Genomic DNA, 13,646 nt, shown 5'->3' on the forward strand with positions numbered 1-13,646 from the left:
AAAGGGAATTTATTTTAAAAAAAAAAAAAAAAAAAAAAAAAAAAAAAAAAAAAAAATATCTTAAATGGGATATAATAGAAATATGGAATTTGATATGTTTAAGTGATAAATAATTAATATAATTATTTAGTTGGAATAAAAATGTATTTTTTTGTCAAATGAACCTAATACAAGTAATGATTTTTTATTTTCTTCAATATCATTTGAATTTATTTTATTATAAAATGGGCATATAAATTTTTTTAATAATTGAAAACACCTAATTTTGTATCCGTTATTTATATTATTTATAATATTTCCGCTTTTTATATCAAAAATTAAAATATATGTTCCGTTGATTTTATCATCAGATGTTACATAAATATTATTACCATTTATATCCAATTCAATAGTTGGAAAGGAAAGCGAATTTAATACACAACCATAAATTTTTTTTATTATTGATTTTTTCATGAATGAATATACTAGTATTTTAGAAGTATCTGTGCATACAACTAAAATATTTTTTTTTTTGTTATATGCTAAATTTAAAATGTTATATTTTTCTCCTATATCAAATAAATAAACTTTATTTTCTATATTATAATTTTTACTATTTAGAAATATTATATTATTACTATTAAGCATACTAACAATTATTGATTCCTTACCGTTATTTTCTTTTATCCATAAAAAGCTTGTTGGTATTTCGGGTAATCCTATAATTTTTTTTTTTTCGTAAAAAACTGATGACATATTATCATCTATTATTTTTTCATAAATTATTAAATTTTTATCATTTGATATGGAACAAAATAAGGAATAATCCTCATTAAATTTACATTTTATAGAATATTTATTATGATATTTAAAGTTTTTTATAATACTTATGTATTTTACATCTCTTTTTATATTTTTTACTATATCATCAACAGAATTATTTAACTCAACAATGTTCGCTAAATTAATAATACAATTCATATTTATCTTACAAAGATAAATTTCCCCATTCATTGATGATACAATAACTAAATTGTCTTTGTAATTGATATCTATATACATTACCGGTGAGCTTAATAAAATATTATCTAACTCTTTATTCATATGGATACATTCTTCTATATTATTTTCATTATCATTTTTTTTTTCATAAAGCACCATAAATAATTTTACACGATTATCTGAATAACCTACTAAGAGTAATATTGGAAGAAACTTTTTAAAAAAAATAATATTCTCGTTTTTCCTGTCTTTCTCAGTGTATGTATTATATATATCTATATATTTAACAGTTAAAATATTTGATGTTTCAGAATAACTTTTATCGTTTTTTTCTTTATTTATTGAATTGTTATTATATTTAACTTTTAATTCTTTACATATTTCTCTTTCACATGAAAAATAATTATCCCAATAATTCATATTATCACTTATACATTTTTCTTTTATATTATCATTGTATTCATTTTGTGAATATTTTAAGTCATCATTTTTCAATTTTCCATTATAATTGTCAACATTCATTTCATTCTCATTTTTAAATGAATGTATATAAAAGCTACTTTCATCTTTACCTAGATGTTTATCATTTATGAAATTTTCTTTTGTTTCATTAAATTGATTATTCATAAATTTAGGAAATGTAGCTTTTAAATTCTCATTTTTTTTTACATAATATATTTCTTCAACTTCATTGTCTATCATAATTTCTGACTTATCTTCTTTTCTGTTGTAATTTTTAATATTCATATACTCACTTTCTAAATCTTCTTTATTACAACTTTGTTTATCTCTTTTCTCTTCTGTATCTTCATATGGATATATGTGTTCTTTTTTTCGAACAAAATTGTTATTGTTTATATAAAAATTTTCATTACCGAAATCTTTTTTATCTATTTCATCTTCTTGATTTTTTTTTTCTATTTCTATTTTTAATATATTTTCAAAATTATCTATAGCCTTACATAATATAGAATTATTCATATTTTTAATACATTGATTAAGAAATGTATAATTTATATCAAAATCGTCACTTAAATCATCATTCTCATTATTGTTAATGTTGTTATCAGAATCATAATTTGTATTATCTAAAAAATATGAATCATAATCTTTTATATAATTTATTTTACTTTCATTTTTTAATTCCTCTAAACTTTTCTCCATTCCAATTTTATCTAAAAAATCATAAATAAATTGAATATTCCGAAAATATTTTTTATTATATTCTTCAAATTCTTTTTTCATTTTTATTTTTTATTTTCTAATGATAATTTTTTTTAAATAAAGAATAAAAAAATTATGTAATTTTGAATATAACTATTCAATTCTATCACTAATAAATTCTTCTCTATATAACATCATAAATTTAAAATAATTCTTTACAGATGTAACAAAGATAAAAAGACAAAAGAAAACAATTGTGAATTTTTTAAACAAAATGGAAAAAAATAATAAAAATTTTTTCTTTTAATTTTATATGTTTATTTCAAAAAAAAATGATATAAAAATATCTAATAAAAATAATGAATTTAATAAATATCAAGTTTCTGATTTAGAGAACTAAATTAATCTATAAATTATTGTGAAATTCGAAATTACATTATTTAAAAGAAAATTTATTTTTCTTATCTTTAATTAGATAAATGTATATTAAAAATTATATTTGTTTATATATTTATAATTCATTTATACTATTAATACAAATCTACGTATCTAATTTGCTTCATACTTTAAAGAAAATGATTTTCATTTTTCTCTCTCTTTTTCCTCTTATAAATTTTTTTTTGTATGAACTCTGAATTAAATCAAAATAATATTTTACTTTCTATAAAAGTAAAAAAATTTCTTTTAATCTATTATAATTAAAAAAATAACAAACAATATGTTGCACTTTTTAATTTTTATGATATATATTTAACATTCAAATTTTTTAATAAAAAGAAAAAAAAGAAATTATCCTGGAATATTGTTTATATTCATATTTAAAATATATTTTATTTAATACATTAAAATATATATAAAATAAAAAGTATAAAGATATTAATAAAAAATTTTTAACATATTTCTACTTTAAATGAAAAAAAAATAATTTTTATAGAAATACACTAATTTTTTATGTATTTAAGATGATTATTAAAAAAAAAAAAAAAAAGAAATGGGCATTAGATTTTTTACATGTTGAATTTTTCAACATAAATTTTAATAATAAAATATTAAAAAAAATAAAAAATTTCCCGTGTGTTTAATAATATCTCAAATGTTTTTAGAAACATATTATTTATCAAATAAATTTTATACTCAAACTTTTAAAAAGAAAGCAGGAAAAATATATGTATCATAATATACAAATTTTTTTTATTCATGTTTTTCTTGAATCTATATTTGTTAATTTTTTTATTTCTTTTAATAAATTTTATAACGAAACAACGGAGTACTTCATTTTAATCCTATTAATAGTCTAAAAAGACGAAAAAGAAGATAAAGAAATTTTAGTAAAAATTCTCATAATTTAAATTTCATTTCATTCTATAGCTATTTATTATATTTATTTTTTTTATTACAAATATTTTTATCTTTTATTTTTTTTTCAATTGAAGTTCAATAATTCGACATTATACTTTCACTATTACATATAAAAAAAAATAAAATAAAAAGTTTATTAATTTCATTATCTATATGTTGTATATGAATTAATACAAGCTCATTAGCATAAATATGTAAAATATATCCTTGAAGAAAAAAAAAAGTTACCATTTTTTAAACTTATTCTTACATTTATTTTTTTTTTTAATTAGTAAACACAATAAAATACTTTTCCTCATCTTTATATTTTTATCAATGTTTTTTTTTTTTTTTTTTTTGTTATTTTAAATAAAAAAATATATTCCCTATAATATTTAATTTTGAATTTACATAAATACTTATTCTCTTAAAGCATAACAATTTTTTAAAAATTATAAAATAAAAAAATATAAAATTTATGTCATTTAATTTATGATATATTTATAATATCATTTATGCTTCTCAATGAATAAAAAAAAAAAAATATATTTTTAAAAAGTTAAATACAAAACACTTACTTTTTAATATAAAACTTTTTTTTTCATGTAAATTTTCAAATATATTCTTTTTCATTTTCAATGAAATTTATATGAATTTCCAAACTTTTTAATAACACACAATTAAACATTTTAAGCGCATTTAAAACATTTATTTATATAAAGTCTTAATATATTATTTACAAGAAATAAAATTTTTATTTTTTATTTTTACAAGTTAAATTACAATTTTTGTTATTCATTTTCTTCTAATAATTTGTGTTTTTTTTTTTTTTTTTTTTTCCTATTTTTATTGATTTCTTATTTTCAATTCTCAATTGTAATAGAATAACAAAAAAATGTAAAATATATAAAAAAAAGAAAAATACAAGTTTTTTTTTTTTCTTTTTTTTTGGTGCTTGTTAGTAAAAAATGATTAATCGTTTAATATAAAAATAAATCCCCACATATATCATGAAATTATAGATTTAATAAATAATAATAACATATCACACATGTATTACTATGTATATATATATATTATTGTAATTATGGTTGCACTAATAATATATAATTTACAAAATTTCCAATAAATATATATTTTTTTATAAAAAGTTTTTATTTTATTTTTATTTATTTTATTTTATTTTTTTTTTTTTGTTGTATATGAATTTTACTTAACAAAAATATGATTAACCAACTATATTACTTGTAAAATACTTTTTTTTTTTTTTTTATCTTACCATTCATTTATATTGTTTTTCTGTACTTTTATTTTTGTTTAATTATGAACGTATATTTGTAATATTTCTATTATTTCTCTATATTATACATTTTAATACTTGATAATTTATATTTTATAATTTTATATTTTTATTATTTCACTTTTTTTTTTTTTTTTTTTTAATTGTGTCATATATATTCATGATCCAAACTTTTTTTTTTTTTAAATCACTTAATATTTAAGACCCACACATGTTAAGTCTTTCTATATGTAATAATAAAGTAAAAAATAATGTTGTTTTTTTTTTTTTTTTTTTTTTTTTTAAATAATTAATATGTTTTGTTATTTTTATAATATTTATAAAGGTAGGATCAAAATAAAAACATGGAGAAAATTTTAATAAAAAAAATTAAAATGAAAATAAGTGTAAATAAAAATACAGCAATAGTTTAATTTTATTTAGAGACTAATAAAATAAAAAAAAAAATAAATTGATAATAAATTGATTGTAAAATAACAGTAATATAAATAATTATTATTAATTTTTTCAGAATTCAATGTTTTTAATGTTTTTTAATTTCATTATTAATTTTATATTTAATAAAAAAAAAATCACATGATAAATATTTAGCATGAAAGAGCTCCTAGAAAGAAATAAGAAAAAAATAAAAGAAAAAGAACTGAAAAAAGGACAGGAAAAAATTATAAAAAATGAAAAAGAAAAAAAATATGACAAAAAAAAGGAAATTGAAGAAAAAGAAAGCCAAAATGAAAATGAAAAAAAAAAAGAAAATGTAATGAATAAAGTAAAAAATGTGAAGAATTTTTTAAATATTGAAAAGTATGAGGAAAATGAAAATGTTGATTTTAAGGATTTTGTTTTAGGTGATATATCAGATGATTACATAGGAAAAAAAGAGAAAATTATTTATGATCATTTTGGGAATGTTGAAAGAAAAATATATAATGGGATGAGAAAAAGTGAACATTTGTACAAAAATAAATTTGATGATAGTAAATATAATCAAATAACAGGATTAAATTTAACAAATTATTTTCTAGTACCAGATGAAATAAGACATAAATACACAAAATCATATTTATTTCAAATATCAAAGAGATTACTAGTTATGAAAAAACCATGGAGATTACCTAAAAATGTTGAATTACAAATTAATAATGTATATCATTTATCTAATTATATAAAAGTATTAGAAAGAATATCAAGTGAATATTTAAATGATCCACCTATAAATTATTATTATAGGGGATTAGAATTATATAATAAAAATGTATTTGCAAATATAGATTATCTATTAAAAAAAGTAGATATAAAAAAAAATCAAAAAAATGTGAATTATAAAAATTTAATAAAAATAAATGAATGTTATTACGATTTAAGTACATTTGGTAAATCACCGAATTCTATGTTTTATCAGTCATATGTTATATGGGATATACATGGTAATAATTTAACTTTAGAAGAAGAATATGAAAATTTTTTCGAATCGCAAATTATTGATTATGCTTTTGGTGAAAAAGAGTATCCAAATTTAAAATATATTTTAAGTATTTGTAGTTCTATATTATTATGGCTAAATTTCAATAAAAAAGATAATTTTGCTATTATAAATTATCATAAAACTAGCTCTTTTATTTTACTCATTTTTTCTTGTGTTATGTTAGCCATAGATAATTCTTTAACATTAGGTCAAATTCAAGAAATTTTATATAAATCATCAAAAATATATAATAATGATGATGATGAAGAGGAAAATATAAATACTGATGTATCTTCTAGTTATTTCACAAGTAAATATGACAACAACTATATTTATGAAAAATCTGATGGTATGTTTGATATATTACATAAAAAATATGATGAAATAAACTACAGCGAATTTTCTAATAATAATAATAATAATAATAGTGGTAATTATTTTTCAAATGCAGATTATAATAAAAAAAGAGAAGCTTCTGAGTCATGTAAAATATATAATTTTAATAATCAAGATAATTTAGAGAATAACACTAATTTTATAAATAATTTAAATAAAAAGGAAAATCACAATTCTAAGAATGGATATAATGAGGAACCTATTGAATGTGTTAACCAAATTCAGTATCACACGTTAAATTTAAATAGTAAAAGTGGAATATATGATAATGAATTAGATAATTCTAAAAATAAAAAAAAAGCAAAATTTTCAAATTCTTGGGGTTTTGGACTAATAAATAGAGAAACTTATAAAAATAGTAAAAGAGTAAAAGATCATCACTTTTGGATGCCATTTGATTATTGGAAGCCATCTCATAAAAGATATTTTTTTTATTTCAATGAGTTAATAAAAAATAAGAATAAAAAAGTGGAAAATAATGCTTTTAGATTAAATAGCATGATTTTTACTGATTATGCTTTGTGTTCTGTTTCAATTGAGGTTTATGAAATTATTTATAAGGATAATGAGGATTTTAATTTAGATTTTTATTCAGAACATGAATCAGAAGAAGGCACATATGAATGCTCAGATTATGAAGAATCAAGAGATGGTATATCAGAAGACGGATATGAAGAATGTGGGTCAGATAATTTAAATGAAATGAAATCAGAATTAGGTGAAGATGAAAATAATGAATATAAATTGAATTGTAAAAATTTATCTGAGTATACTTTTAAAGAAGAGGGAAAAAATAAATTAGATTCAAAAATGAAGAGTATAAATTTTCAAAAAATGAATAGCAATAAAAGTATGATTTTAAATAAAAATGACTATTTTTATAAAAATAATGAGATGATTTATAAAAAAATTTTTAGTTATGATTTTCCGAATTATCCAGAAAATAGTAATTCAAACAATCTAAAAATTAATTGTGCATCTAATATGCATTACGATTTACCAAATTTTAAGAAAAAAATGAATAAAGGTTTATCAGAAGAAACGCATAAAAAAGGATTTATTACGTTAAAAAAAAAATTATTAAGAACATCTTCTGACTATAATTTAAAGAACTATTTTAATGTATATAATGAAAATTCTGCAGGAGAATCATTTAGTAATAGAAATAAAATTTCTGAAAAACATTCAAGAATAGAATCAGAAGAAAGTAAAAAAGGAAATACAGCTGATCCATCGAAAACTCGTAGCTTTCATTTAACAAATAAAATGAAAAAAATAGCTAATGTTTTTTCAACTCGTAAAAATTTTTCACATTGTTCTTCTAAAATGAGTTCAGGAGATTCGTTTGAACATGAAAATGAAGAGATGAATAAAAGTAAAGACTTTAAAAGAAGCAAGATACAAAATATAATCCATAATAAAAAAAAAATTTTTGATAACTTTAAAGAAAATAAATATAACTCTTTTTCTTCAGATAAGTCTATTATTTCCAATGATAAGATAAACATGAATAAATTTATGAAAAATGGAAAAGTAATAATTGAAGAAAAAAAAAATAAGGAAAAAGAAAAGGGTGAAAAGAAGAATAAAAAAAAGGATAAAAAAAAATATGGTTTTTTAAAAAAAAATAGAAAAAAGAAAAAATTAGAAGATAAAACAAAATTATCAACTTCTAAATATGGTTATGAATATTTTTTAAAATGTAATAACTTAAATTATAATATTGTATCATCATATGAAAAAAATAAAAAAAAATACATAACTATCGATTTTACTCATGACTCAGAAGGGAATGCTAAAGAACATATCATATGTGGAGATATTTTAATCCTGATAGGTCACAAAAATGTAGATAAATTCAGTAAAGGGTTTCCATGCTCTTTTTCATTTCATACGGGTTTTTTAAAAAAAAATTCTTCAGAAATTATTCATATAAGAAAAGATGATATAGACATTAACAACAATTATGAAAATTATATACCGGATAACATGAAAATATCAATTGTTTTAGATGTGGCTACAAAAAAAGATTCTTTAAATGCTTACAAGAAATATTTAAAAAGCAATAACAAATTTGATGATTTAGAAGAATTAAAAAAATTTGAAAAAAAAAAATTTTATGTCTCAAATGAATGTGAACATGTAATACATAAATTACATGATGATTTAAAATGTCCCTGTTTTACCGAAAAAAATTATAACTATTTTGAGAAACATAATTCTATAGAAAAAAAAAAAAAAAAAAAAATAGAAGATTGTTGGAGTGAAGAGGAAATAAAAGATGATACAAAAAAAAGAATAAATAGTACCGAGTTAAACAAGAAAAAAGGTAAAGAGGATGAAGAGCAACAAATACAAGAAAAGGATGAACAAGAATATCAACTTATAGAAACAAAAGAACAAAAAAATACTTTAGAAACTAATGGTAGCAAAAAGTCGGATTTTAATTCAAAAATGCATTACAATGTATATACATTGTATAATGAAAAAGAATCAAAATTAAAATACAACGCAACTAACATAACTCAAATGTTAACATCTTTATTTGGGTTTAAAAATAGAGAAGATAAATTTTCATTAAGTAAAAAGCAAAATTTGTGTTCCCTTTTAACATCAAAAAAATCCATATCTAATTTAATTTCTTTGAAAGATTTTTTACAAAGACAATTTGAAGTTATTACAAAACCTTCAGAGAATTTGTGTAGCTTTGTTAAAAATCATGTTGTAAAAGTTAGTGTTTCATTGGTAAATTATTTAAAAAAAACAACTAAGTTATCGAAGTTAAAAATTCTGTTTTCTTTAAAGTTATGTAATAATGATTTAAATAAATCTCTTAATTTTATTTTATCTGTCTGGGGATTAGACATATTAAAAAAAGAAAAGCCTATTAAATACAAATCATCACTAAATGAGGCTCCTGAATCTAGTTGCGAATTTAAAAGAACTTTAGATTATAATAATATAATTAGTGAAACATCAAAAGGTTCATCAAGATGCTTAGATAATATTGAAGATGTAAGTGTTAAAGATTGTTTAAGACACGTAAATATTGCATATTATGAAAAAAATAATTATTATTTTAAAAGTATTCATTTAAAAAATGTAAAAGAGCTCGAAAGTGAAGAAAATATTTTGAAAATAGAAGACAAGGAAAATGAGAAATCAAGTTCATTTGATCATCTAAGAGAAAATGTTCATAATAAAGAAGAAAAAGAGATAAAAAATGAAACAAAAAATGAATATTCAAATAAAGAAACTTCAGAAATTACAAGCATTGATGGAATAAAAATTGCTAAATTTCATATAGACAAATCTGATTATGAGGAGAAAGAAGATCAAATTATTAATAAAAAAAGAGATTATAATTTTTTAAAAAAAGAAAAAGATATATATGATATAAATAAAGAAGGAAAATTAAAAAATAAGGAAAAAGCAATAAATGACATTGAAATAGGGGATGAACAATTAAAAAAGGTAAATCATATTAAGAATGATGATCATGTATTAAAAAAAATAGGAGAAAAAAAATTTTTTTATGCAAAATTTCCAAGTGGAGAATTGATTAAATTAAAAATTAATGATTCTTCTCCTTCAAGTTCTCATGATAATATGCCATTATTATTCATTGAGCCTGTTGATGAATCAGAACAATTAATATATACATTGAATTCAAATCAAACTCAAAAATCAAATAAAAAAGAAAATATTATAAATAAAGATAATTTAAATAAAGATTTTTTAATTAATGATATAACAAAAATGTACCGAAAAATTAATGAAAAAAATTGTACTGAATCAACATTAAGTATTGTAAGTGATAAGTCTACCACTTCTACGTATTCTACATCGGTTGTAGGAGCATCTTTAATTTCTTTTTCCAACTTGAGAGAAAAAGAAATTGAAAAAAAAAAAATTGAAGAAATAGAGGTTGAAGAGAAAGAAATGGAAGAAAAAGAAATTGAAAAGAAAGAAATTAAAGAAAAAGAAATTAAAGAAAAAGAAATTGAAAAGAAAGAAATTGAAAAGAAAGAAATTGAAAAGAAAGAAATTAAAGAAAAAGAAATTGAAAAGAAAGAAATTGAAGAAAAAGAAATTGAAAAAAAAGAAATTAAAAAGAAAGAAATTGAAGAAAAAGAAATTGAAAAAAAAGATTATAAATTAGTTAATGATAAACAAAAGACAGCTAATATTGTTGAAACACTGTTAAAAAAATCAAGAGAAAAAAAACCTCCACCACCACTTCCTGCTTCATTATTAAAAGCTTCTATTTTGAAAGAGAAAATTGATAATACACCAGGAGATGTAAAAGAAGACACTACTATAAAGGAAATGATATCTAAAAATGAACTTACAAAAAAATCTGTTAAAAAAATCCCATGTCCACCTCCATTTCTTCTAAATAAAAATAGTATGAAAGAAAAATCCAAATTTTCCTTAAAAAAATGTCCACCTAATTTTTCCTTAAAAAAGTCGGAAAAAATACCAGAAAAAAGGCCATTAGGAATTAAATTACATTGGCAATTATTACCAACTCACAAAATAGAAGGAACAGTCTTCAACGAAATAAAACATCAAGAAATAAAATATAATTTAATTGATACTAAAGCAGTTCATAAATTATTTGCGAGAGTAAAATCAGAAAAAAAAATAATAAAAAAAAAAGAAATGGAAGAAAAAAAAAAAAACCCAGATGAAAAATTAATTACAGTACTAGATAGAAATAGGGCTCAAAATATTGGTATTCTATTGAGATTCCCCATGAGTACACAAGAAATAGTTGATAAAATAAATGTTTTTGATCTTGAAGATATGAGCATAGAATTTCTGCAAAAAGTATTACACATTTTGCCAACAAAAGAAGAAAGCGATGGTATACTGAAAAAATTACAAAATGAAAATATTAAACCAGAGAATTTTAGAGATGTCGAAAGGAAACTTATCCCCTTTGTTAATTTAGATAAATGTCGTCCTAAAATTGAAATTTCTTTATTTTCTTTAAAATATGAAAAAATGATTAATGAAATAAAAAATGATTTATTTGTTTATGATAAAGCTGTAAAAGAAGTAAGATCAAGTGTAAGATTAAGATCTTTATTAAAAGCTGTTTTAAAATGGGGTAATTATGTTAATTATGGTATTAATGACAATGAAGATTTAGTAGCACTAGGATTTACTCTATCATCTGTTTTAAAATTAAGTGAATTTAAATCTTCTGTTGATAGTTCAATTACTTCTTTGCATTATATTACTGTCACCTTATGCATGTATCTACCAAGTTTAAATATGAATTGGTTAGAAAATGATTTGGGAACAGTATTAGTTGCATCGAAAATGTCGTCAGAAGCCGTTGATATTCTTTTAATATCTTTAGATAAAGAAATAAATTTTATTAAAACACAACTGAAATCCAATTACGAAGGTATTTTTAAAGAAAAAATGGAAATTATATTAGAAGACAGTGAAAAAAAATTTTTAAAAGTTCAAAATATGTATGAAGAGACAAAAAAATGTGTATATGAGTTGAGCATTTATTTAGGAGAAGATATGGCAAAGAATGGTAATTTAGAAAATATTTTTATAATATTATCATCTATTGTTGATAATTTTACAAAATGTTACAAAGATATTCTATCTAATCCAAAAAAATATTCCATATTATTAAATGACCCAAACTTATTAGATGATTATTATAGTGTTTTTAGTAAAAAAAAAAATAATTCAAAATTATCGAATATATTAAATAAAACGGTTACAAAAAATGAACAAGTTTTAAAAACAGAAAAAAGTGAATGTAAATTAAAAATTAACAAATCTAAAAGTAGTTTAAAAAATGATAGCAGCAAAAGTGCAATGTTTCAACTTAGAACTCAATTGTTGAATGATATACGAGATAAAGCTGCCTTAAAAAGTTCAAATAAACATTTTATTAGGAGTAACACTGAAAACTTGGATAACCAAAAATGTAAAGAGGATATATCAGAAAATATTAAAGAAAAAGAAGATAATGATAAATATAAATACAATGAACATAATAAAAATAAAACAGAAATTTTTATTAAAAATGCTGATGAAGTATATATAGAAAACTCTTACAAAAAAATAAATGAAAATAAAAGTGTTAATGATAAATTGAATGAAAATAAAGACATTCATGATGAAATACATGAAAATAAAATTACTGATGATAAAATACTTGAGAATAAAAATATTGGTGATATAATAAATGAAAATAAAAATACTGATGATATAATAAATGAAAATAAAAATACTGATGATATAATAAATGAAAATAAAAATACTGATGATATAATAAATGAAAATAATGATATTAATGAAATGAAAAATGAAAATGTTCATAAAATATGTAAATCTTAAAATAATAAAGATTAAATAATTATTTGAAGAATAACATAAAAAGAGTGAAAAAAAAAAAAAAAAAAAAAAAAAAAAAAAAGTAATAATCTCCAAATTGGTATAATTTAATATTTTTATAACGCTTTTCTTTAATCTCAAAATGTATAGAACAAGACATTTTTTTTTTTTTTTTTTTTATGCAATTAAAAATATATATGAACATGTTGAGTTCTATATATTAAAAATAAAAATATAAAAACAGAATACAAGTAGAAGATATTTATTATTTAGTTAAAGCAAAAATTTTGTAAATTTAATATCATAACATGATGGAGTACATTACTTTTTCAATGGATATAATTGGTACGCCTAAAAAATTATGATATTAAAGTGCAGATGTTATTAGTATTATTACATTATTTAATAGATAAAATAATTAAAAAAAATTATGAAGATAATTTTTTTTAATAGAACCATTTGTTTAAATTAAAGTTTTAAGTTATTAATAAATTGTCTATATTTAATTCCTTATATTAATTTGTTTAAGAATTAAGGAAATAAAAAAAAAAAAAAAAAAAAAAAAAAAAAATATTAAAATAAATATAATTAATTATATATTATGTATTTTTACATAATTTATTTATATTACAT

At 19.1% G+C, this 13,646-nt stretch overlaps 2 protein-coding genes across 2 annotated transcripts; one reads left to right on the top strand and one right to left on the bottom strand.

Moving 5' to 3' along the window:
• Positions 1-126: 126 nt before the first annotated feature.
• On the bottom strand, positions 127-2,226 carry PGAL8A_00533500 (conserved Plasmodium protein, unknown function; the record flags this gene model as incomplete). The annotated part of the gene is made up of 1 exon (XM_028674179.1): positions 127-2,226. One exon carries the CDS (start codon positions 2,224-2,226, stop codon positions 127-129), a length of 2,100 nt encoding a protein of 699 aa, XP_028530558.1.
• A 3,149-nt stretch (positions 2,227-5,375) lies between these two features.
• Positions 5,376-13,016, top strand: PGAL8A_00533600 (formin 2, putative; the record flags this gene model as incomplete). Its single annotated transcript, XM_028674180.1, has 1 exon — positions 5,376-13,016. One exon carries the CDS (start codon positions 5,376-5,378, stop codon positions 13,014-13,016), a length of 7,641 nt encoding a protein of 2,546 aa, XP_028530559.1.
• Positions 13,017-13,646: the final 630 nt, after the last annotated feature.

Source organism: Plasmodium gallinaceum (assembly GCF_900005855.1).
Source record: "Plasmodium gallinaceum strain 8A genome assembly, contig: PGAL8A_v1_152, whole genome shotgun sequence".
NCBI lineage: Eukaryota > Apicomplexa > Aconoidasida > Haemosporida > Plasmodiidae > Plasmodium > Plasmodium gallinaceum.